At 41.1% G+C, this 27,548-nt stretch overlaps 1 protein-coding gene across 1 annotated transcript in view; it reads left to right on the top strand.

Annotated features, from left to right (window-relative positions):
* The first annotated feature begins 2,898 nt into the window (after window positions 1-2,898).
* The window catches only part of LRFN2 (leucine rich repeat and fibronectin type III domain containing 2), a 34,935-nt gene continuing 10,285 nt past the window's right edge, over window positions 2,899-27,548 (top strand). The window contains exon 1 of the mRNA XM_057369897.1: window positions 2,899-4,271. Coding sequence (XP_057225880.1) covers window positions 2,899-4,271 — 1,373 coding nt within the window. The remainder of the gene's footprint in view (window positions 4,272-27,548) is intronic.

The following is a 27,548-nucleotide window of genomic DNA, read 5'->3' as shown; positions in this document are numbered from 1 at the left end:
AACCCTTGGCAGGGGGGTTGGAACAAGGTGATCCTTAAGGTTCCTTCCAAACCAAATCATTTATGATTCTATTATTCTATGAATTCTCATCTTTGGCCCAAGTGCTTTGTCTGTCTGGGGAGATAAAGGAACGTCATTTGCCCTATGAAAGCCCCAGATGTTCTCCTTGTGGAGCCCTGTCCACTTGTCTAGTCTCCAGTGCCCTATAGGCAGCCCTTTAGGTTTGCACCCTCTTTATTGCATTGTGAGCTGGTCACTTTGGGATTGCASAGCAGAGAAACCAAAGACTCAGAAGCTTGAAATAACAATGCTAGCAAATGACCACAATGGCTAGAAAATTCCTCTGCAAGCAGGCCAATATTTACATTAACACTTTSAAATGCATACAGTAACTGGAATGACAGTGGCTGTTACCAGTTTGCCCCYGTGCTGGCACAAGTACATGCCGCACTCCCTGTGACTTTCATTCACACGTGCTAGCACACACAGGCAGATGATGCACTTTCGAGCCATCCACAGATGGTTTCCCCATTAGGGTTTACTTTGCCATTTAGGCCTCCTGCTTCACATCCTCCTCTCAGTGCTTCAGTCCCTATTTCATGTAATTAACTTCTGTCCCTCCCCCCATTTTTATTTTTTTTCCCATGAATGCTCTTCACTCTGACGCTTAGAATCAACCATCTCCCCAAAGCGCTGTGATATTTACCAGCATCCGGAAAAAATGTGGTTAGAGAATTGAGACACTTAAAGGAGACACTGCTGCCGTAAGTGTGCATTCACATTTTTGAATAGATATTCAGAGGGTGGGAATGTAGATGAGGGAGAAGCTGTGAAAGGGCTTATTACTAATTAACTGTATCTATTTCTCCCCCTTTTAAACTGCTTTTTGTTTATCATTTCAGCTGGTAGGGTAATACACTAAATTAAAACTGCAGAATACATTTATAATTAAGATTGAAAAAGCCAATTGCCTGTTACTAAACCACCAATTGATAATATTGTAAGGGATATTTATAGCTCTTTGGTATGTATACCACAGATTTGCATCAATAACACATTTGCTTATCTCCAAACATTTTATTCAGTGGCCCTTTATTTACTATTGAAGGTAAGATTACTCTCCTCAAGCCATCCTTTCTAAAAGTGTCTCGCTTTCATCTTGTTTGTAAAGCTCAGMAAACACAGATGCTTGAGTCGTTTCCTCTCCTATGAAATAGTAATAACAGTATGTAATTACTCTCTTCACATCATGCAGAAAACCCTGCCATAAAGAAGATGCTATACATAGTTCAGCACTCATAGCATCTTGCATTTCTAAAGCTCCTTCTTACTAATTAATCTCACATATCCTAGAGAGGAGATACCAAACCATTTTACCCAAGAGAAGAATCAGAAACCTTTAGGCAGAGTCCTTAACACAGGCCATTAATTTTCATCCTTTCACCAAAAGGTAGAGCAAGACCTGTCTTAAGAGATTTTAAAAAAAAATGCTGAAGTGATAGTTTTTGTTTTGTGTTTGGTGTGTGTTACTGGGAGTTTAATAAACTGAAACACAAGTGCCAAAAAACTCTCAGTGTATGAACACCTGCTTGATTGAGAAGGGACATGGTGCATACCAAACAGTGATGCAAGTTCATGTGGTGGATGTGGGTTAAAGAGAGACAAAATGGCCATGTTGAAAATTACAGCCTGAATCGTGCCTGTAGTTAGTGCCACAGGAGAGGGTCTTGGAGACTAGAGAACACCATCCTAGCAAAAAAAGCCTGGGAGATCCCTTCAAAAACATTGCTCTTTGTCTGCCTGCCTCTTTCCTCAGAGGGAGAAGGCGGGCTAGAAATGAATGATCTGTCCATTCTTCAGCCCTGCTGGATAGCAGGCTCTGGAAAAGGGAGAGGCAGAAAGAAAGCAGGCTTACCCACATCCTGCATATGTGGGAAGAAGGTCAGCAAACTCACACAAGTAAACATGCCCAAACCTGAAGCAGGCCTTCAACTTCTCCCAGCCATAATTGCCTCTCCGAGCCAGCTTGTTGAGATGTTTTGTTAATTCTTCAAAGACACRTTCTTGCAGTTTAAGCTGGAAAAGTGCATGAGAGATTGGAAGAAAGGGAGTTAACAGTGCAAAGAGGAAATGGCAGGGTGCAAAGAGGGCCACAGAGACAGGCAAGAGCTTCAGTATCACAGCAGTCTCGGTTACAGTGTGAGAGCATGGGGTTGTCAGAAATTTGTGACAGCAGCCTGAGGCAGCACAGGCTTCCCATGGATCCCTTCTCTTTGGAGAGAGTTGCTGTCATCCTTTCCTTGGTTTGGCTAAACAGAGGGTGAAACCAGGTGGCAATTACAAAAGTGATTTCTGCTTCCAGTGCTGTCTATCATTAATTTCATTATGGCTGGGCAAGTGACTTGCCCCAGAACTGGCCAGATAATTACATGGTCATTATTAACCACATTACTGAAGGGTAAATATGTGGTTATTTTTATCCATAAAGTCAGCTGCTTCAACTCTAAGACTAATTCCACATTATTATGCAGCAGAAAGTAATTACTGTAGATACTGATTCTAGTGTCTACCTCCAAAGAAGCAGACACTATTTCAAATGAAATTTTTCCCGGCTTTTAGAAAGCCGTGCAATCTGATGGTAGGATTTGTCCCCTACTCTTCTTTCAGAAAGAAACAAAGAAATAAAGAARACTGCCTTTATCTGCAAACAACTCGTTTCTGCAACACTTAAACTCCCCATCCTGGAGTGCTGATGCCTTTACGTGTGACCCCTGAAAGGAGGCACTGTAAAGGCTCTCTGAAGGAAAATACTAGGCAAAGCATAAGAGGAAATGTATTTATATCACGACTGCTGATGTTCCCTTTTCATTTCTTGCAGGTACTGTTGCGTGATTTACAATGGAAAAATTGCTCTGCGGCATCCTGGTGTTTGGAATGGCTCTCACAGTCAACGCTTGTCCYAAATATTGTGTCTGCCAGAACCTGTCCGAGTCATTGGGGACTTTGTGCCCCTCCAAGGGTCTCCTTTTTGTACCGCTGGACATAGATCGAAGGACTGTCGAACTCCGTCTCGGTGGAAACTTTATTATTAATATCAGCCGACAAGATTTTTCCAACATGTCCGGCCTGGTTGACCTCACTTTGTCCAGGAACACCATTAGTTACATTCAGCCCTACTCTTTCACCGACTTGGAGAGCCTCCGGTCTTTACATCTGGACAGCAACAGGTTGCCTGAGATTGGAGAGGATACTTTGAGAGGTTTAATTAACCTTCAGCATTTGATTTTAAACAACAACCAGCTAAGCAGTATTTCTGATGAAGCCTTTGAGGATTTTTTGCTGACGTTGGAAGACTTAGACCTTTCCTACAATAACCTCCGAAGCATTCCCTGGGAATCTATAAGAAAGATGATAAACTTGCACCAGCTCAGTTTAGATCACAACCTGATAGATTACATAACAGAGGGGACATTTGCAGACCTTCAGAAATTGGCCAGATTGGATCTAACATCCAACAGACTTCAGAAGCTCCCCCCTGACCCTATATTTGCGAGATCTCAAGTAATCCCGTTGGCTGTTACCCCGTTTTCTCCGCCTCTGTCCCTCAGCTTTGGGGGCAATCCACTGCATTGCAACTGYGAGCTGCTGTGGTTAAGGCGACTTGACAGAGACGACGATATGGAAACGTGTGCTTCCCCTCCGGGGCTGAAGGGAAGGTACTTCTGGTACGTGCGGGAAGAAGAGTTTGTTTGCGAGCCCCCTCTCATCACCCAGCACACTCACAAGCTGCTGGTTCTGGAGGGGCAAACTGCCACGCTCAAGTGCAAAGCCATTGGGGACCCCACCCCCATCATTCACTGGGTGGCCCCCGATGACCGTCTCATCGGAAACTCCTCGAGGACGGCTGTCTAYGACAACGGCACCTTAGATATCCACATCACCACCTCCAAGGACTAYGGCACCTTCACCTGCATAGCAGCCAACGCTGCTGGCGAGTCCACGGCCACGATTGAACTCTCGATCGTTCAGCTGCCCCATCTCAGCAACGGCACCAGCAAAGCAGCTCCACCCAAATCCAGGCTCTCGGACATCACCAGCTCCACCAAGTCCAACCGCGGGGAGACAAAAGGCCCACCAGAAAGGGCTGTCCTGGTGTCAGATGTGACCACTACCTCAGCTTTGGTCAAGTGGACGGTCAGCAAGTCAGCCCCTCGGGTAAAAATGTATCAGCTGCAGTACAACTGCTCGGATGATGAAGTCCTGATCTACAGGTAAATGCAGTTGTTCTTTTTTCTCTGATGATGGCAGGGGTTGGAAATCAGCATAAGAAGTCTTTTACTCTTTGACTTTTCACTGATTTGACTCTGAATTGAGATGGCATYGCCACCAGTAGCATTAGTGTTGTCTGACAAATTTACATTCTCTCGGTCAGTTTGCCTGTTGTTTTGTTCATCACTTTTCTGTCYAAGCCACACATTGAAAATCTCTGTAGTACTCAGTCTTCAATAGCTGTCTTCAGTAAAATTTTCAATTTAGGAAAAAARAAAMCAGTACTGCTGTTGGTAGCCTCCTTAGCAGGATTAACAAAGAAAGGAAAACTTGAAGACTAGAAGTCAGAATTTTCCCTTTCCACCTCCTGTAGGTGGGATTGAAACAGACTACTTAGAGAGGAGGCAACGTGGGAGGAAGTTTGTGCTGTCTACCCATAACACAGGCTCTAATTATTCTGTGATTCAAGATCTGGGGTTTCTAACAAGAGATTTTTTACCTATATGAAAGAGCTCATTTCTTATTTCACTAACATCTGTTTTACACAATTGTAATGGCTGACAGCTTCAGAGCATTCAATTTTTTATACCATATTAAATGCAAGAAGAGGTAGATATAATTTAAAAAGCAAACCTTGGATGTTTCTTATGTTCCTCCATTTCTACAACTCCTCTGACTTTTAATGATGTAAAGCAGGAGTCGCTCTTGCAATGAACCAGCAATGAATTTTAGGGACTAAAAATGCGTAGGAACAGTACAAGAAGACAGTACTGYTGTTTTTTCCTTCTTTATTGAAAGAATGATTGACATATTATCTTCATGCCTGTGAAGAATCCCTAGAAACCACTCTTTCCTTCCTTTTGATTGCAAAGATTGCATTGAACTGAAGCATCTCTTTGAGCGTGCATGATCTACCAGCAGAAGTCAGAATGTCATAGAAAAGCAGAACCAAATATATCAACTCATAGCTTCATAAGCATCCTGAAGCCGTGGAAAAATATTGGATCTTGGTGAGATACAGTGGGATTTGGTGTTTGACTCTAATTTGAGAATAAACTGTGGCCAAAATAGAGTCAAAGCCATTGATTTTCATGGTAGGCTTGGTGTTATCACCTGCTGGCTGCTCTGTTCTGCTCTGCAGCTGGTGCCCTCATCAAGTTGTGGTACTCAACACAGAGATACCACAACAGGCCTTGTCATTTTCTTCTTTACCATAGGGTGGTTTTCTTTCCCATGAGGAAGTCAAAACAAGAGGTAGTAATTGTTCGTGTGACATTTTTCCCTCACCCTTCTCCTGATATGAAATCTWATTTTAAAGCTCCTCCAGAACTGAATGTTTAGTTGACATGGACAAAATTTTGCGCCAGCAATATCTTAATCTGCATCAGCTGTCAAACAGAAAGAATAATCTATTTAGCTACTCCAGATTCACTCACTCAGATCCCTTAAAATTAGGAATATTGCCTAGCAAGACTAAAGAACATTTTGCTTAAAGATATTTATTCAAATACTGAAGTAATCTGAGGAAATTCAGTTCTTCCCACTTCCTCAATTGCAAAAATATGTTGAAATAATCAAATCAGTTAGAAAGTGAAAACTATTTGTTTTGCTCTGGCTAATGTACAGAGAAACCAGTGTGTCAGCTTTGGCACGTCTGTCTCTGTGGAGTTAAGTAGAATAAAAGGATAACATAAAATTAGGTAATGGTACAGTATCAGGAATAGAATTGTAGAAAACATGCTAGTGMTATTGCTTTCCTGAAGCAAAGCTTTTGGCAAAAACTCAGCAGTAATTAAGATCTTAAGTGTAAGACTGAAAAAAACCACACTGAAGGAAGAGTAAGTCRTATGTTCATTGAACAGTGAATTGGGCCCAGTGAACAGGAATATTCCTACAGCCAGAAAGAGAAGTTTGCAGGGGTTGTCAGATGCTGGAAGTGCTTGAATGTGTCAATTTTCTAGGGAGGAGGTGGCCAGGGTTAAAAAACCAAACAATGCAGAATTACTGATATGCAGCCTAGGAGCTGAATGGGTGAGAATTGGGCGCCATGGGCAGAAATGAAGAAACATGCCATCTTGCCAGCCTGGTCTGGAAGAGAAAGTGGCTATCAGGGTGTTAGGCAACCCCTAAATCTTTATTCTGCTACCTCTTCCACCTCTTAGTGAGGTTTTGGCCCTTTGCAGCTTTATTRGTTGTGGCTCAGTTTTTCAGAAGCTCAGTGAGGACGGCGCTATTTTAACAAATCTCCATCAGGCCTTTTTGAGGATTCACTGATGATGCATAGCTCTCTCTTTTCATTCACAGCTCTCAAAAGCACTTCACCAAAGAAAACAAATTTTATTTCTCTATATTTTGCACCAGGGAAAAATGAAGCATAGAAAGATGAAGTGATTGTCCAGTGTCTGAGAGTTAATCAATGGTACTCATAATATCAAAACCAGTCCTTACAACTTCCAGTCAGGGAACCACTCAGTCCCTTAGAGTTAATTAACTAAAGCTGTTTTGCTTTAATTGGTCAGATGCATATCTCTGCAATGAGTGTGTAGAAAAGCCTAAGGGAAAAAGATTTCTACAGTGCTCTACTCTGTAAAATGCTGTGTATGTGCTAAATGGGACATGATACTGCTTAGCTGCTAAAATGATGGGCATTTCATATACACTAAGACAGTCAGTATTCCAGGACTGAGACACATCAGCTGTGCCCAGCTTTTAGGAATGCTGCTTCACTTGTAAGAAATATGTGCACAAAAGACAGAAATCTGCTGCATTTTCTGCTAAGAATTTTCTCATGAACATTGTACCCATGGCAAAAGAGTGAAAGCAGAAGTTATCCCCTCCCCACTGAGGTAAACATCTCTCCTTATTACCCAGGACACCAGTCCCATTCCCCCTTCCCTTCCAGCTGTGGTCTTCCACTGGCAGGATGGTGCAAAGGGGAACTGCACTGTCTGTCCTCAGACTCAGGGTTAAGGGAATGAACACTAGGAACCTCCTCTGGCAGGGAAATCTCACCTACACCTTTTCATCTAGACTCTCCAGTGTTTTATTTTAGGTGTGTAAAAACGTCAGACTTGTGATCAGTGCAACTTAGGCACTGGTGTGCTTAATTCATTTTGAATAAGGAATTGAAATGAAATATAACATTTTAGAAAACAAAATCTTGGAGCCTCAGTTTCCCACCTGTAACCTGGCTGACAGCACCACCTTGCTTCATATGGATAGACACATCTGAAAATATTATGGAGCCAGGGGCCCACATAAATAAATAGGGAGACTTGCTTTGAAGTCATTGTGTGATCTGCAGCAGCAGGGATAGTCATGAATGATTAAGATGGAGCCTTACATAACTGCAACACTTGAATTCCAGTAAGGTATCTGGGGAGAGAGATTGTGGTTTTTCCTTGTGTGGAGCACCCTACATCATGTGGGACCAAATCTTAGTTTTGGCCAGCAGGCATTGGTGAAATATATACATTCAGTACTTTCTCAAAAGCGAATAAATCTGCAAGTGTTTTSTAGAACTTCCCAGGTCATACTGAGCCTTCTGGCTGTGTTTTGAATTTAAGCAATGATGCAGCCATTTAAAAATGTGCATATGAAGTGCCATGCTGCCATTAGATTTATGAGGGATTTAGGTCTGTTTTATTTTGTGGTATTTCATACTAAAAGTGATGAAAACAGCTGTACAAATTAAGAATTACTGTAGCACTATAGTCTCCCTAACTTATAAATTCAGTACTGGAAAAAAAAAAGTATTTATGTTTCTGAAAGCTTATTTTTTAAATATATATTTTATGTAGCAGGCAGTCTAGGCATTAAAATATGAATAAATGGCTTTACAACTCCAGTTTGTTTAAACAATGGTGCCATGGATTTGATTACTTAAACAATATAATAATGATTTACATTTACACAGCTCCCTTTACTGCCAGTGCTTTACATGCTGGCTGAACAGAGATCCCCGCTATCCTGTCACCTCTCAGTTAAATATTGGCTGCAATTTAGCAATCAGGTGATTGTGCAGCTYATTTTCATGAGCAAAAATAGCTTCGGCATTTGCGCTTATGGAAACTTTAACCTGGGTAGGAAGTAATTAACTGAGCTTGACTTTCCCTCAGCATGGTGGGATAAATATACCCATGCACTCCTCTGGTTAAGTGTGTGTTAGTAAGAAAGTGCCTCATGACTCAGGTGCTGCAAACTTCAGGAATATCTAATTTGTGTCAGGATGTTGTCTGGAGCCGCAGTGCCACTCAGAGCATCCCAGAGCATGCCGTTGGCTGATGCTTCTTGCTTGGAAAGCCAATTGTGTGGAGATCTCCCAGCTAAAGACTGAAAACTGGGGAAGCACTCTCCTGTTGCTGGTAGGGAAAAATGTCCCAACAGCCTGATGCTGCAGCAACGTGTRTTTATGTCACTTTGTCTCTGAGGAAAGTTAGAAATACTGGTTGACTTTGGAAAAGACAGAGGATTCATTTATTTGGTGATTTGGACACTGGGTTTGATGCCTTAGGATTTTGGTTTCTATATTTTTCATGTATCTGTAATCCTGTAATTCTTTAGYGTACAACTCTAGATTCCATATACAGTACTAAGCTAACTCCCATTTTTTACACAAAACAATTCCTCTCTAGGCATGAAAATCAAGCACACCTTCTTGTCTCATGCCCCAAGATACGTAAACAACAGTGAATTGGGGGGAGCGAACTTGGAGTAAACGACTTAATTTCTTGAAACTGCAATTGGAGGATTAACCCCCAATATGCAAATGGACAAAACTTATAAAGYATGAAAAACCCATGATCAATGGCCCATTTTTGGGTGTAGCCCCTGGGTGGACTGTGACTGCCCTGAATGTACCTGAAGGCCGTTCAATAAATATAACTGCTTTTTATTTTCTTAATTTTGTCTAGCCTCTGGTTTRGGTAGCTGCATTTAAGCATCAGGTTCAGACAAATGAAGACTTGAAGATAAATGCCTTCTTGTCACCATCCCACCCTCCCTTGCCATATGWGAAATCTTTAAAGAATAAAAATGAAAATGTAGTGAAAATGAGAAAAATTACATGTGTTACCAGAAAATGAAGTGGAAAATAGAAATATAAAATAGGAAATAAATATATTAAAAATTAATATATGCCAGAAAAGTAGATGCACATCTTAGTAATGTGTTTAAAGTCATCCTAGAGTGTTGTGACAAATCCACTTGGTGCTTGTACAGAAAATGATGAGGAATCCATTGGTCAGAGCAAGTCTAGTTCATGATGAGCAGAGACCCAGCTTGTGGATGCTGCCTAGTCCATTATTTTCTTGCTTGATCACTGACACAGAAAGGCAGAATATTGAATGTGCCCTTATCCCAACAGGGGCTTTTCCCCTGACATGAGCATGAGATGCCTGTGAGGGCTCCTCAGAGGATGCTTGCGCTGCTGCCGACGATGCTGCTGTTCCCCCACAGGGCAGGGCAGGGCAGTACAGCACCTGCTGCCGCCTCGGAGCCATTTCCMTTCCCTTCAAAGTTTAACTACTGCCAAATAACATTTATCGAGGTCTGTGGAGAAGTTGTAGGCTACAGCTCTGCCCCCAAGCTCAGCCTCAGGAGCTGAATGCGAAGGCAAACAGCCTGATTCTCATCGCAGCCCACATGTAGGGGTGTTGCACAAGGTGGAAAKGAAATCAGAATCACTTTAGACAACACTCTCAGAGGTATGATGTGATTCTTAGGGCAGCCCTGTGCATGGCCAGGAGCTGGGCTTTGATGATCCTTGTGGGTCCTTTCCAACTGAGAATATTCTGTGACTGTGATTCAGCATAAGACAGCAGCACTCCTCTTTTATCTCTGCTACCAATTATTAATTCAGCTCATTAAAGGCTGAGCATCTTCACTTGAGGGGAATTCAGGATGAGCTAGTTCTTGTCCATAACATCTGCCATATCTCCTCTCTCAGACGCTCTGAACCTAAATGCTAATATCTGTCCCCACCACCACCCCCCCCCTTATTGCAATAAAAAGTTAAACATCTGATGCCAAAAAGAACTGTTGGAATAAGATTTTGTCTTAGCTTCAGGTGAGTCAACAGTTTGATCTCTAAATGGAAAGCTTTAAAATATCCATAATTTGTATATGAAATGTGCATTTAACCACCCAAGATRCTCCTCTTGATCTCCGAGTTTTCACTTCAGGTGGCGCCTGCAGCAAGCTCCCAGTCTCCTTTTCACTCGACTGCTCTACTAGAATTCCATTGAATTCATTTCCATTGAATTCCAGTTGGTGTCAGAGATTTTCTCCAATCTCTTCATCGTCTTGTGCCACATCTAGTGATATCTGGGTCCTTTATGGAGGAATGGAAAAGGTATCAGCGACCGCAGAGTGTGACAACTACTCCTAATCTTTCTAAATCTGTAGCTGTGAACTTCCTCCCTCCCCTCACTTCACCCTTAATTTCAATTGGGTCACCACCAATTCAGCCTACTAAGAAATCTCCTTCAAGTGTGTTGAACCAATAGTAAAAGTAATGGCTGAAAAATTCCCGTTTGAAGGAGAGGATGATTTATTTTTATCCACAGGTGCTTTGCAATAGAGTTATAAATAATTTAAAAAAAAAAACCAAAAAAAAACCCAAAAAAAAACTTAGAAACATATTGTGCTTTAAAACACTACACTATTTAAATTTGCCTTGCCAGTTTGAGATCATTCTGCTTAACTGAGCTCCCACTTGCTCACGTGAAGGTTCCAGGCTGTAGGCAGGTGAAAGAGGGTGCTTTGACAGCTCCTACCTCCCCGGCTTTCTGACACCCCACTGCATGCAGATCTGAAATCATGGCAAAGTCTTTTTACCTGTTTCAAAGCTGAGGTTGTCGTAGATTCTTGGTAGGAGGGTCTTGGAGGAGGGCACCTGCTCCTCCTGCAGCAGGTTCCTGTTTTTCCTTGTCTTTCCAGTGCTGAACAGCTGAACTGTGACTGTGAATATTGTTTTGAGGGTTGCGCAAGAAATTATTATTTGGTTATTTATTTATTTATTTGGTTATGTAGGACTATTTTAACTATCAAAGATAGGAGACAGGACAAGGAGGATGGCAGGGCAAGAATAAGTCAAAATTACAAACAGACAGAAATAGTGCCTCATTTCACTGGCATAGCTGCAGACTTACCTACCTAATTGCTTGCTCTGAATTTCCTATTATACGTTTTCTCTCTACACTAGGCTTTCTGCTTGTATTCTCAGGCTGTTTTCAGAAGAAAATGATGGAACTGCTTAACCCTAACACATAATAGCAATGATACAGCTTGTTTTACTAGAAAAATGACTTAAAAATACAGAACTGGGGACACAGCACTGGGATTTTTTTTTTTTTTTAATGAAGAATACACTGGACTAAATAAATTATATTCTAAAGTCTTGATTAGCTTTAGCCCTTAAAATTCTGGTTATTTTTGGATTTGCCTGGAAAAGGCAGATTTTGTGAGCAAAACATTTGCACTCAGAGTGAGCATAAGCCTTTTTAGATGATAAGGTACAAGCTGAATGCAACACTTGCTTCTCATTTAAACCTACACTGGGGCTTCAACTGGGATGTCCATGGTGAGCAGTCTTTGTGTTCATGCTTTGGTTAGGGAAGGATGAAAGAAGAGGATTCAGACAAGCTGAGGAACTTAAAATTTGAGGCAGAAATCAGGTTCGTGCTCCGTGTAATTTTTTGAGTGCTGTACTTGTAGGTTTTCAGTGAAGGCTTGTTCTACAAGGAAGTCATTTATCTTTTCTTTGTTCTTAAAAGGGCACAGGAGAAATGTAGCTCAAATTTTCAGTAGTAAAAAAGAAAATATGAGGTAATGAATGTCTTTGAATATTTGATATGGGTTGTTTCATTGTCACACTACTCTGTTCCCTCAAATCTGTCTTGTTTTGCAGTCTAATAGGACACAGTGCAGACGTGTACCCAGTAATCCATAATAATATTTAACAGGGCCAAGCAGCAGGGTAATGCAGTCCTATTTGATGACAGCAGGCTAATACTTTTATCTAAAGGAACCTTGAAACTACAATACCATTGAGAATTGCATATGTTTAACATGAAATGCTCTGGCTTTCCTAGCAGGGAAAAGCAGCCTGGCCAGCAGGCTGATCYACCCTATTGCCACAGCCCTGCTGATGTCTCAGAGTCACAGCATGATCATATTAGGTCCTAGAATATTTGACTAGAATCCAGTGAAGTGGATCTGCCCAAAAAGGAAACAGGCTTTGGCCTTTGGCAGAGRGCACTGTAGAACAGAAGCAAAATCACCTGTTTGCCACAACAGCAGAGATGGGTGCCCTGATGCAGGGCAAGACAGAGAGGTGTTAGTCTGGCAWCCTTGGATTGGAGAGTTCATCCACTACATGGCTACAGGTGGCTGAAAAATCCCTGGAGACAGCAAGGTAAAGCTATACCACCAACCTCTTCTGTTCAGCTGCTCCTGGTTTACAGATTAGTTTATTTGCAGAGATGAACAGTTTGAGACAGCCAGCACTAGGTGTGAATTCATGCTGTATTTGCCCATCTGTCCTCCCTCCCCCTCCTCTAGCATCACTTTGAATTTGTCTAAGCTTTGTAATATGTTTATTATCCCATAATTTACTTCATTTTGACTAGAAAACAAATAAAAGTGCTATTTGCTCAACCCAATACTTTTTTTTTTTTTTAAATTATCCATTTATTTAATCGGCTTAGATTGTGGAATAGGCTCCTATGTAKATATTCCAAACCGTGCTCTGAATTTATCTCGGAGCGGGGCTTGCACAGGCATATGGGCAGCTGACAGCATCAAGACACCCCACCAGCAGCTCTGCTGTCTGGCAGATTGCCTCAGAGAGTCAGGCTTGATGAATCAGCCCTTCTGCTGGGGCTGGGAGGGTGGGGACGCCTCCTCTCCACMAGGCTGGCRCAGAATGAGAAAGATGTGCAGCCTCCACGCTCCTTGAACTGCGGGCTTGGGACGCCTGGCAGTGCCCAAATGAACTCGGATCTGGCCAATTTGGGTGTGCAGAGGCAGAGTTTCAGCTTGGTTACTGTGGGGCGAGGATGTGTCACTAGTTTGATGCCTGCTCTTCTCTCTGCTGCAGTGCGGAGTTTCACGGTCTGGAAGTGCCATGGGGAGGAATTGAACAGTGCTGCCAAGGCTGGGCAGTGGGAAAGGGGAGGASAAGAGAAATTGGCTTGGAACTGTCCTGTTTCTCTGTGCCTCTTCCCTTCCAGCCCTGAAAGGGGGCCAAAACTTCTTGTAAGCTGCACAGGCAATGGAGCCAAGAGGATCCCTGCTTCTGTTCTTGTTTCAGTCAGTGACAAGGCAGCACCTGAGCAGGCAGAAGAAGGCATAGCCCAGGGGAGTCACCTTCAGCCCAGGGTCTCACAGAGCCCAGGCTGGCTGCTGTCACAGGCTGCTGGCTGAAGAGAGGGCAGGGACAGCTCTGTCCTCTCTGACAAACCTCTTGAGCTCTCAGTGGCATTAGCCATGCTGCAATCTCTTTGCCAGGAAAAAATAGTGCAGGAGTGGGTCTGTCKCATATGATTTGCTCGGGTGGGGGGTGATCCCTTTGAGGACACAAGGCTGTATGTGTGGCTAGTAGTTTAGATTGTTTTGTTTTTTTCTCTGGGGATACCTGCAACTTCGATGAGGTGATAAAATGTTTTCAAGGGGAAAGATGAAATAAACCCTGGGAGCAGGATTCCCACTTGTGAAGAGTATTGGGAATAGCCTGAGGGACAGTTGCAATTCCATTTCAGGGTACAGTCCTGCACCCTTTTACAACACCAGCTTGGTGTGGGGCTGTACCTTGTGGTGTAAAAACTCTGCTTAATGAAAGCATATGAGGTTTTAGCTGTTTGGTTTTTAAGGAGGTTGTTTTTTTCTCACTAAAAGACCGTAATTTTTTTTGGTCCACCTTTCCTCTTTTTTCCATTTTTGGGCTCTTTCATGGTAGATATTTTATTGGCTGTGGTTTAATTAGCCAGTAATGCCAGAACCAGAGTGCTTTTCAGAGTAAATCCTTTTATTGCATTGTTCTTTAACAGCCTCCATTCTGAGCCAGCTCCTGATCTGCAAATGTTTTCCTGGCTTYTGCCATTTTCCTTCCCTCTGCTTAACCCCAGTTAAACTTGTTGATGACAGGGAGGCATATACTCAGAAGTGTTGCAGGCTGTTTTTCAAATCAGGTCACATTTACTAGTTCCCATACAAAAGATGTTATCTTTGTGAAATCTTGAAGGTACGACCTCAGTTTAGCAAAAGCAAACCTGATCCTGGCATTTAGCAGGACAGAGCCACAATGTAATTGACTATTCCTGACATCGAACAAGGAGCAGATTTAAAAACTGATTAAAAAAACCCAGATCAGCCATAATTGTTCTTACAGTCATTGCAGCAGTGTGCAACATCTGTCTAGCACACCCTCCAAACACCTGCCTCTGCAATGGCTATGAAGAAACAAACCATGTATCAACTCAGTTTTATTTTCTAGCCCTGTTTAAAATGGAACAAACACTGGAATATCTCTCCCATGGGAAATTCCAATATTGCAACATCTGCTTCTGTCAAGAATCAGACTGAAAATTCTCCATAACAGTTGTTTTGTTTGCTTATGGGGGAAAAAAGAGAAGTATTTCATATGGAAATGTGGAAATGTTGCTATCAATCTCTTTGTGGATGTTACAACTTTCGGAATGACAGTCCCATCTCCACCATACATCACGTCCCTTGAGGAGTTACTCTCCTCCTGGATGTAAGGCTCCCTAAATTAATCACATTTGCTTTGTTCTCTTTCCCCTCACCATGGAGTTCCTCCTTCCAGCCCATATTGTCCCTGCTTTCAGCTCCTTCAGTAGCAAAAGGGTGGTTGGGGTGTGCAGGGAGAAGAGGCAGCTGCTTGTGAGTGAGTGGGAAAGGAGCAGAGGACACAGYAGAGGGGCAGAGTAAGGGCTGGGAGCAGAGCACCCTGGGGAGAGGAAGAACACATCTGTAGCTTTTGTTTTAATTTTTCTTACAAGAGGCAAGGAAAAAATCTAGCAGAAACCCCTATTTTTGCACTAAAATTACATTTAATTTAAGTTACCTAATCAACTTTGCAGTCAAAGTGGGTTTACTAGCATCCAATRTTAGTGCCTGTAGGAGCTTTGGCCACGTGGTCCAGGAGGCATCCAAGCAATGCRAAATAGTTTACACAAGCTCCTTCAGGGAGGGGATTGTTTGGCACAGGTAAACGAGTCCATCTGCTAGACACAAACCAAACASCTCTGCCTCACACAGTCACAGCTGCAGGGGCTAAAAACCTCCAGCTGAAGTTCCTGTCSTGGGAATCATCACATTTGTCAGCTTTTCTCTGACAGCAGCAATAGATACCCCACATGTCCCACCCTAACTGCACCCTCCCCACTCTGGTTTGCACTTAGGWGAAACAAAAAGCCCTTCTTAGACATTCTCAGATGTTTTGCCCATTTAGAATGTGCGATGTTTGGTGTTCTTGCTGGCACTGACAGCACAGCTTAGCAGGTGACACGCGTTGCTGTGCATCTGCAGCGCTGTCTCTTACACCTTGTTTTAGTGACAGTTCAAAAAGGCAGAGAGCTTCACAACATTTAGCTGAAGGCAGAGGGATGAAGATGGAAGATGCAATCTGAAAAAGCTGATGTGAACACATTGAAAGGTACATTAAGGCAGAGGGATCAATTTTGAGGAAAAATACTTCTTTATCTTTACTCCCCTTTTCCATTCCCAAATGAGAATTACATGTAACTTTGCTTATTGTATTCTTCCTTTTCATTTTGTTTCCCTCTGGATTTTTCTAAAAATCAAGAGTTAAGTAGAGCTAAATCACAAAAGACCTCTTGTCAGGACTGTATTCTCTTTTGCCTCTTGTGATTTAGTTTATGGCAGGACTGAAATTTCTTCGCTTTTATTTTCTATTCAGAATTATCAAGCTTGAGGGTTTGTGAGACTTTTTGCTAACTAGTGTAACTATGAGATCTATGACTGTTGACTTTTCTGTCATAGATCTTTAAATATTTCTGCTAGATAAATCATTTGAGCCTGTGTTTTATGATTTGACTGCCTGTTTATCCTCCTGCTGTTTCTTCTCACCCCACTATTTTTAGATAACTCTTACGATTACCATTTTTTTCACTGAACACAGATAGATGAATACACAATTAGGACACAGTTTCATCAGCCAGTATAGGCTGCTCCTGATGCAAGTGYCTGTTGCAAAAATAGTGGTAACTACAATTGAGATAATCACAGGTRGAACAACCTTCTATGAGGACTGGAAGATTAGAAATTCAATGTTGCTTCCAAGGATGGATTAAAACACACAGTTCCCTAAGAACCCACTATATTCTCTACTCCACCACAGAGGTAAAATGAGGTGCTTTCTTTTGCTGTAGAACAGGCCAGGAATGGAAGCAGAACAGACTTTACTGTGGGTTTCAGTCCTATTTTTCATCCTCAGAAGCTATGGAAATTTTGCTGTTCAATCAGATCTGGATAAGCACCAAAGCTTTGCAGAAACTGACTGTTCAATGAAATATTCAAGCTTTTCTYAATTAAGCCATTCTAAATATCTATAGGTTGAATAACTCAGAAATTTGGAGATCTATTTCCCCCAAAATGAAAAGTGAAATTATAGAAGGCATAAGAAAAATATGTAGGAAATAATATTCTATTCCATTAATATTTTAAAGGTTTTCACTGAAAAACAAGCTTTCTAAGGTCTGTTTTTGAAAATGGGTATCTGAAAAGGCTAACTTTTTTTCTTGAACCTATGAGTACTCTTCTTAAAAACAAAAGATGCAAACAAAACTACTTAATTTTGATTGGGTTGGGGGTTTTTTTGGTTTTTTTTTTTTTTTTTAAATAAACTGCAGCTTCTGAGAACTGCAAGAGACTTTTCTGTTATGAATCCAGAAAAAGCTCTGTTAAACTTCGAAGCAGAACATTACAGTGTGTAGCAGAGAGTTAGCATTTTGGCAATCTCACATGCCTTCTGTTTTGTTTACAAAAAAGTTAAGTGTAGTTGTCAGCCTACACAAACAGGCTGCCTGGTTCCCTGGAGAGATTTCTGTACCCCCTGGCTCCAGCATTTAGTTCAGACAGTGGCTGCAGAGGCAGCTCAAGCAGGGTTGCCTTTCCTGCTCCTGCCTGCTCCCATGCCCAGATAGAGGGGGTGACAGCAGCGCCCAATTTTCTGGGGCCACATCTCAGGTGGACCCAAGAGCTGGACTCACCACAGGACTGGCCCCTCATCGTGCCAGGATGGGGGCAAGACTCTGTCTCTACAGAGTGATTTTGAGGAAGGTGGAGCTTTCATGGCTGAGCCATTTCTAGAAAATCCSTAGCCTAAACATAGTCCAACACTCTTTGATGCATGAGTTTTTTTCTACAGTGCTACCAGAAATAAAAGCTTTTGGTGGCTAAAATTGGCAGATATCTCTCCAAATGGCGTGACTGATACACTACTCCCACAGGCAGCCCTTTTGGAAGCTGGTTCGTGATGTTATTCTACTGCTGGTTTTGGGATAAATCTTGTACTTCAGAAAGCACTTCCCAGCACAACTGCAAGTGAAGTGTCTGCCACAGACACAGATAGAGTGGACAATGAATGATTGCCTTTCTGACAGTTTCTTTCTGCAGAGTGAACAGCAGTGAACAGAGATTAAAAACTGACAATAACTAGGCTTAAATTACTTCTCAGGTATCTCCTGTCACTGATCTGGTTTTCCCACTCCTGTGCTATGTGCACATGTTAATCTGAAAATGATACCCTGACTTGTGAAGGAACTCCTAGAGAGTTGGTAATTTTTGTTGGCTTGGAAGGATTTATGAGTTTATCTGTACCAGGGATGTTTCCATCATTCTCAAATTCTCAAGCTTTGAGTGGTTATGACCCTGACGGGAGTGCAGTGCAACTATTAATCAGTGGCAGCAATGGGATATCCTCCATGGGCATCATGTGCCATTGTCAGTACATCAGAGAATTGCTGCTGACCTCAAATGGAGAAAAGCAAATGATAAAGGTCACCTTTGTTTTGGCTGCACAACAAGAGTTTTGAAAATGTCTTGTCATGAAAGCATTAAAGATCTGMTGCACAAAACACTTAGGCTGAGTGATGCTGGCTTCCCACACGTGTGATCATAGAAACACTTTAGAACTGAGTAGTACTGTAGAAAATAACATGCTAAGCTGAAAGGTACTGGGTTTACATCCTTCTATATTCATGTGGTCATGTGACCTTCAGCAAAAGCTGCTAAATATTTGGAATCTTTCTATGTCACTTTTAATGATAATAGCACATGGAAGTACTTCACATTCACAGGTGCATTTCAAGTGGAAGTGACTGCATACAAAAAAAAAAMCCAACTTATCTTTGAACACTCTAGAGCTGGCTTTAAATATCTTTAATGCATGAAATTATCTTCCTTTTCTGATAATGTCTTTGTATCCCCTCCAATTTCAGCCAGTTATCCTAGGTATTTTCCCATAATTAAACTCTTGATACTTCTCTTCATGTTTGTCACGGCCTGTCTGTGACCACCTGAGCTCTCTCAAGTCTATCTGTCAATCATTTTATAAAATGATTTTATAAAAAGCAGTTGGCTAWTTATCCAGTTATCTTGGCCATTAAAGGACTATCCATCACCCAGGAGATTATTTTTTATATTCCAAATCTCCACAACACTTTGTCTCCTCTCTGCAAAAACAGAAGTTCATACCATCCTCTGACTCTTCCAAAAGCAAAATTCAGAACTTTAATAATTCACTACAGCTTTAAATAAACTATGTCTCCATCCTGCCTCAAATTCTGTTCTTTGCTTGTTGGTTTTTCTTCCTGTGCAGATGTGTAAACCCCTTTTTATCTTTCTCAGGCTCAAGTGAGGACCTGTGCATTCAAAGTGGAAACGAGCTATGGCATTTTGAGCTTGTAGTATGAGCCAGTAGATCGTGGTGGAGTCAACGATTCTTCATCCCCTGAGAAATCTCTGAGTCCCCATGTCTTCATCCCCTGAGTGCCCATGTCCAGTATATCACAGTGCTGGGGATCAGTGGAAGGATCCCTAAAGGGCACAAAGCCCTCAGCCTGTGCTGGACTCTGCTGAGCAGAAGTCACATTAGGTGGTCACGTCTACCCATACTGCTCTTAACAATTGGGAACCACCCCCTACAAAGGCAAGAATGTAAAAGTAGTCAGACTCTCAAAGTGTTCTGGTCAAGTCAGCAGGTCCAACAAAACCRAACATCTCTGTGTAAGGTAATGCTACAATTGTGTGCATCAAGGTTTTAATTGCCTTAACTTTTGTGAGTGAACTCTCGTTGCTTTAACTGGCAGTCACGTAACAGCAGTCATATGGATCTTCTTAGGCTGTGTCAAAAAAGGTGTTACACGGCCTCATCTCCCTTGAGAGGTGAGCAGATCCTTTATAGCTGACATGGCAGGGGCTGTCAAGCTTTCAGTCAGTACTTGTCTCCAAGTACCAGTCCTCCCTGAACAATGCTGAATGTCAGGCTGATGGAAACAACTGGTACTGATCATTTCAGAGACTTCTGGTTGTCTAGAAGTCTGGTAGGAAAAACCCCACCAAGCCATACACAATGTCCAAAGGCTCAGAAAGCACAAAGCAGGATTAAAATCTCTCTCTATCCTTATTTATTCCCTAGGTAAGCTATTAAACTATGATCCACTAAGTGTCTCCCATCCTGTTCCACTGGAAGCTCTCTGATTTTATCTCAGCAAGATACAGCTTGATAAAAACAGTTGTACTTGAGTAAACKAACAGGATATTATGACACTTTGCATTGGGCTATCACTGAGATGGGAAAATATTCAAATGTATACTTCTTTCTTGYTTCACTGTGGCGATGTTCTTCAGTAGCCATTTCCTTGGATTGTAGCATCCAAGGATATTTTGGGCACTGCAGACACACCTCTCTGCCTTTCAGGCTGTCTTCTGTGCTGTGAGTCATTGTGGAAGGGGTTTGGTCTTCCTGTGTCTTTTTGGGGTGTGCTGCTGTYTGGGATGGGCAGTGAGCCCTGCAATCCTTCATCAGTGTCTCCCTCTGTGCTGCTGCTTCTGCTGTTCCTGATTTGTCTGTGTGAAGACATCAAGAACCACAAACCCAGCAGGGCTGCAGGTGAGAGATTGCAAGAGCAAGTTGCTTTTAAGAAATAATCACAGTTCAGTGCAGTGGTACAGATTAGGCCAGGTTTAGCGAGCACAAGCTCAGCCTTGAAACACTTGCTGGTCATCACTGAAGCCATTGTCAAGAGACAGCGTGCTTGTGGATGAGTGAGCAGTCTCAGATGGCTCCCTAGAGCCTCTGTCCACATACCCATGGCTCTACTCTGATTTAAACCAAGATGAAAATGCTGATATTTGCATTTTTTCCTGTGTTTTCTTGGATGTTCACATTGATCCTTTTCCTTAAAATTCACCTTTATCTTAGTCATCCTCCATCCATGGCAAAATTTCTTCCTCCCATCCTTGGAAGTGAGCAGTTCAGACATCAGTGCTTTCAACTTCTGCTTTGGAAAGGGGGTTGTGTTTCATTCAGTTTTCCTAGCTAGGTCTGCTTTTGCCAAGCCTTAGTAAACTTCTGTGTGGGCAACTAGAGCAGCCATTCCTCTACCAAGTTTAAAATCTATTTTAGCCGATGCACAGAACCACTGGAAGAGCCATATCTACCTGTCTTATAATCAAAAACAGGGCCAAATTATATAAAGCATTTCCATTGGAGACTATTTTAGTTAAATGCTTTTGAATATTAGTGAAAGCATTCTGAAGTTCTCAGAGGATTTGCCTGAAACAAGTGAATGGTCACCCAAAAATGACCCTTTGCTGTCATCACATGGGTCACCCTGAAGATGTTCACAGGCCTTGAGGGAGGCAGACTGTAATCTGAGAAGATTGCTTTGGGATAAAATATTATGCTAACATCTTCTCTCTCAAACTGAGAGCAGTGTAGAAATTTATAACTTGGAAAATTTGTCTTTTCATATGATTAGAGGTTGCTCTCTTAAGAGACAAGAAAAAGTTCTACAATGTCACACAGAAATTATAAACACAGAACGGAGGAAAACTTCTGCACATTTGCTTTTACATCTTATAAAACTTGACCCTGAAAGTAGAGCAAATCCAAAATCTGAGCAACACGTAAAAGGCCAGTTGTATTGGGTGTGGGCTTTGCTCTCTCTAGGAATCATGAGCGTGTTGGAAAGCAAGAGACAGAAAAATGCTGAACATGAGCAGTTTGAGAAAGAAAAAGAGGAGTTATCATCTCTTAAATTCTCTGTTGGGGACGGTGTGATAAGTGATGCATACAGATACACTCCTACAAGATAACCCTTTTTTAGGCTCTACCATATGTTCAGGAGCAGCAATCACATTTGTCTTCGTGCTGGAGGGAGGGTGAAGTGATTCATTCCATAGCAAGGTAAAAAAAAAAAATCCACATAGCAGTGGCAGTAGAAATATGACTATGAAAGTTCTGGGATGCTTTGGAGAATAAAGAGGTCAATGTCTGCCAACAAACCCCCAGTGCACAAGAGAAAATAATGTATTTAGACCATGGAGTGAGAAAGTATGGAGGTGGTTATAGAAACTTTTCTGTTCATTCACCTTTTCTATGGCACTGCAAAATGTTGCCAACGTGGCTGCTAGAAACCAAATAATTTTCTGAAACATGGTTAGTCATGAATTCAGTCATGAATTTTAGTCATGACAGAATAAATTCTTTTCTGCTGTTGAGGTATTGAGACCAATTAAACATTCTTCAATATTTCATTGAAATTTAATCAGTATGAGCCAGTTTTACCTTCATTAGGTGCATAGCCACATGAATTTAGGACCAGATTCATTTTTGACTTGTAGCTAATAGTCTGGCTATTATGGAAGAGAAATATATGCGTTGTGACGAATCATTTGGCTCTGTCTGTAATTTCTGTTGTCTGAGGTAAGTTAATTTTAATCTGCCTATGAGGCACATTAGATAGTAAATTCTTGAGTTATGTAAAAGCCAGTAGCTCGTGGAAGTTTTCTGCAATGCCACAGTTATCTCCACTTCATTCCTGAATGTGGCCCTTTCCAAGCACCAGGTAATGATTTTTGGCACTGTCAGAGTAGGGCAAGTATTACTCAATAAAAGATTCACACCAAAGTGGGGGATGGTACAAATGCACACCTTCAAAGACAGAGTACACATGGCTGGGAAATGACTACACCCTAAATGTTGGGTTTGAAAGCAATTTAAAGTGAATGAAAAGCCCTTGAGGTGCTTGGACTCAGGGTTTTTCACATCTCTGTTATCTCCTAAGAGAAGTACAAGGGATAAAACAGGAGTGTGTTCTGCTTGAGATGTCTCCAGCAACTGTGGAAACAAAGGCATCTCCTAAGCAGCTTTTCAGGACAAAAACCATCTCTTATTAGACGGTTCCCATTTTGTTTCTTTTACTACGTGTATGAGGAAAATGTAGGGGTTCCTTTGGCAAGCAGTTGGGTACAGGGTACATCTACCCATCTTGTACAGAGTTGCTGTTTATCCAATTTGCAGTTTCATTGCTCCTGCTGGTGCTTGTCCTGTCATTTTGGTGAGGAATAAGGAAGGAAATGAAACTTTAAAATAAAATTAAAACCTCTTCTCTACAAAGCTGGCTGACTTCCCCAGCAAGAAGGTAGGAAAATTCATCTCATCAGTCAAGATGCTTGTCTGCCCCTTGTTCTCCCTCCATGCCAAAGACAGACACTGTGCCTTGCTGGAGTGCTGTCACAGACTGATGCTTCTGCCTATCCTAATTCCACACATCATGGAATTGGCACTGTCATGGTGTGATCTAGGACCGGGACTGAAACAATGTTTGGAGAGGTGAACTCAGATCACAGCAGCTGTGTATCAAGTGGTACAGAGGCAAGTTTAGGAATACCTCTAATCCAGCCCACTGCAGACAAGYCGAAGGCAGCAGCTCTGCCAGTGAAGCACAACTTTGCAGTAMCTCATATGCTCTGAGCTGCACTCTGGTACTTCTGAGGTGGCTATTTATTGACAAAAGAAGGGAAAATGCTTTTCTGAGTGCAACATGTGTTGTTCTTTCATCACTGCAGATCTAAGAAATCTCCCAGCTCATGTAGTGGCTATGGAGGACCATGTTTAAGTTTCCTCTTTAGGTTTACATTTGATATTAGGAAATGTTGATAATGCACATGACAAATATAGGTATGGGAAAATAGAATAATATGACTAATATACCCTAAAATACTCCACTGGCTATACTTTCCAAAGAAGTCTGAAATCTTATATTTCTATATAGTGATTTTTAGAGTATTTTAAAAAATATAAATAAAAATATTTATTGTACTTCTTTTCTAGGAATGAGTCTTWTGACTCCTTAGTCTTTTTGAAGGGATCACACTGAGGTTTTTTTGGTACATGGTGTAATGAATCAACGTTCAGCTCAACCTTTTTGTTCCTAAATATCAATGAACATTTGGCATATTTCTACTACTGCTCATTTTGACAGGATGAGGACAGCATTCCCTTGTCTGGTGACTAATGAATCTGTATTTTTCAAGCAGGAAAAAGTTGTGCATTTTGTACCATTGTGCATTTGATTTGCATTTTATTCCATGCTCTTTTTTAGCTCCCAGGGTAATTTTTGCCTGTTCTCTTTATTTAGGTTTTCTGGAGTTACAACAGGAAAGCTCAGAGAAGATTTTACAGAGTGAAAAAGTTTGAGTTTTTCAGACTTTTACCCTTGAAGCTCTCCAGAGCAGAGCAATCAGTCAGTCTCTTCTTCATTACTCTTTGAAAGTTTTTCGAGCAAAGATAAAGAAAAATCCATTCTTTCATTTCCCTTTCAGTACTGAGCACTCTTACACTTGTTATTCCACAGAATTTATAGAGTTTTTTGGTGAAATTATTCATAAGCTGCTTTTCATTGTGTGTAATGACCTCACATGGATGCCTGTAACAAGTAAAAGCTTTTGTTCTCCTGGTGAACAATGAAATATCTGTGGCTGCAAAAACCTCCAGAAAGGATCACTAGCAATTAATCACAGTAAAGGAATAATAAACCTAGCAGATCTGGATGTGTCTATATCAACAGACTTGATGCCACACCTAGCATTTGTTGTAGTTGGGTTTTTTTTTTGTGCAGACTAATGAACTTGTTGGTCAGCTGCTCGCTGTCTGAGTCTATTTGATCTTAAAACCATGTTCAGCAAAACTGCAATTCAAGCCCTAAGTGGGCAAATGTCAGGAGCCAAGGAAAACTTTAGTCAATTGATGAATTTGAAACGTGAGAGGAAATTCTTTTCTCTTAATGTTACACCATTAAACTTAAGCAGAACGACTGGGGTTCTCTGAAACTAAAGGGAGCAGGGTTTTTGGTTTTTTTTGGTTTTTTTTTGTTTTTTTTTTTTTAGTAGTTTCATATTTGTAAACTCAATTAATATGTCACTTTGCTAAAAATTAGGATTTCTTTCCTTTTCTGGTACTTGCAAATGTTCTGCCTGTTTTCTGTGAGAGAACTAATTTGAGGATGACTGAATACRTATTCACATGAAGACAGCAAAATCCAATGAACATTGCTCATGTTTTCCTCTTTCCAGTGAGTTCTCCAATGGGATGTATAGCCTGAATTCTGGACTTCTGATATTTACTAGGCTGCTAGTAGTCTGCTTCTAGATTCCTAATTGTGGAGAATTTGTGACATGTAARAACCTAGTAGAGTACTTTTTACTAAATTTTGTTCATGTAAAGAAATCTGTGACATTTGTCTAAGATTCTTTATCAGAGAAACATTTCTAAATGATAAAACACATTTCTAGGCAATAAAATCATGCTACTACTGGAAGCTATAACTGATTTCTAATTTTCTTTCTCTTGGGGTCATTACAAACTAAAACCAGTTCTGTTGTTGGATGGTTTTACATTCMTTTTCAGTAATGGATTTGTCACTCCTCACAGAGTACAGAGAGGCTCAACTGTGAAAGAAACGGTGTGTCTCTGGTTGGTGACAAATGATTTTGTCTAATTCTGGTATCACAAACTGAAAAGATGTGACTGTGTTCTGGCCTTTTGTAGAGCATTCCAAAACTCAACATCTCCATGTCTTTCTATCTTATCTAGTCCTTCTAGTCTTCCTTGTCTTTTGCTTTGGGTGCGATACCCAGAAGGTGGCAAAATTTTCAACCTGTGCTTTAGGAAATGCCTTCATTACATATCTACATTACTGTTTTTCTTTTTCATTTTCTGCTTTTTTTCCCTCCCCTTACGAGACAAGATTTTTGACCATTAGTCATTTTGCACCCTTTGTTTTCATTCTGCATATGGGAAAAAAAAATCCGTAATGTTGCAAAAATCACCTTGGATCATTCTTGCCTTCTTTACCTTGTGTATGTTTCATGGAAGTTTTTGTTCCAAAAGATTTTCTCTCTCTTCTAGCTCCGAATCTAGAAACTTTCTGATTACTTTGTTTATTTGTTTATCAATAAATTTCCTCAGTTTACAAAAAGTAAACGATTCTTCTATATCCCTTTTGCATAGTAAAAGAAATTTCCAGTGTTTGCTTATCGTCTACAGGGTTTGCCAAAGATGTTCTCTAAACATGGCTAAAATCTGTCTGTGTCTTTGATGAGTTGACAGATGTACCTGCAGCTCATTTTTCATTAACTGGTAAATGCAATTCTCCCTTTCTCTGCCGTGGGAATTAAATTATTTTTTGATCTTCATGATGAGAGAGATGCTTGAAATTCTAGTAGATAACYATTCCCTATATCTTGAGACTATCCACAGCAAGTTCAATCACTGAGATGGGGCAACACTTGAATGACATGTGTTTAAACCTTTTAATAATGTATAAATTGTGTCTTAAACTGATGCTGAGACACTTTTCTGTGCAGACTGATATATCAATGTATACACAGTTTCTTTGGGTAGTGATGCCTATTTTATTTCATTTCAAGGTTCTTTCTTTTGGTTGGAATAATTAGAATAGTCATGTCAGCTCTTAGCTGASTCCACACTTCTCTTACCAGTGCATAAAGATTTTTTTGACAGAAGAACTTGAAACAGCATGTTGGAGTTTGCTTTGGCCAGCCAATGACAAAGTACGGGCGAATATAACTTCAGGCAATGCCTGGAGTTTTTGTCATTCCAGCACGACCTTCTGGACTTAAAATTATCCTGTGTGGTGGGACACCAAGTTTCTGCAGGACATGTGAGTTCCAGCCTAGCATAAGTGCTCTGAGTTGCAAGCACGGAGAAAATTGGTAACAAATTGCTGAGAATCCTTCTCTTCATCTCAGCTCACATGAGCTCTTACAGAAAGGAGGTGGGCATCTGTTAGTGGGATTATGGKGTCYCATCATTACAATTTGGACAGATTTYGCTGCCTGGAAATATTGAGAACACCCCACTTCTAACTCTCAAGAAAGGACAGCATAAAGCAGAACCTGACAGCTGTGTTGTGCCARGAAAATAGCAGATTCACTTTTCAAAATTAATTTCATTGGAGTGCTTCAACGTGCTCATTACTTCTAATGTTGCTTCCCTTCTGTGGTCATCTGCTGTTATGATAGGATGGCCTTTTCTGGATGTAACTGTCCAACACTGAAAAAAAGTTCAGAATTATTCAGAATAATTAAAATTATTATTATTCAGAGATAACAACCGTGACATTTCAGCCAAGTATATGAACCATTTGTTCATAAAAACCTGGGAAAAGTGTGTCCTGAGTGTCAAACTCTGTTTAATGAGTTGAACACACCTTTCATGGATAACTTTTACCCCTTTCCATATTTAGAAACAGGATTGTTTAAATGTATTTTTGCCACTGTCAGTTGCTGACTTTATATACTGTTGAGTAATCTGAAATTTACTGGCTGGTTCCTTGAAACATTGCTGTGAGTTATGATAGCTTTCTAACTCTACATTTACATGTAGATACAGAGTGAATTCATTAGTGGGGCTATGCATTGTTTCCATAAATACTTCAGCTTCACGTTTACCAACAGAAATATTGTGTGGGCTTTCAATTACTCTGCTAATGAGCTTAAATATGTTTGAGTTGGATTTGAATTAGTATGGTGATTTTTTTTTTCGGAGGCAGTTAGCATAATGAGGTGAAAGGTGTTCTGTGTGTYGCTGAATATCTTGGGTGTGACTGGATTAATCTTTAGGGCTGTCAAGGCTTCCTAGAGTGCAGCTGCTTTCCCTCTGAAGATAAAATTGAATTCTCAGGGCACTAGATGTCTGCTGCTGT

The sequence above is a fragment of the Malurus melanocephalus genome, unplaced genomic scaffold, assembly GCF_030028575.1.
Source record: "Malurus melanocephalus ecotype Western Australia unplaced genomic scaffold, MMel_1.1 scaffold_5, whole genome shotgun sequence".
NCBI classification, from domain to species: domain Eukaryota; kingdom Metazoa; phylum Chordata; class Aves; order Passeriformes; family Maluridae; genus Malurus; species Malurus melanocephalus.
This window is presented reverse-complemented; position numbering and strand designations above follow the sequence as displayed.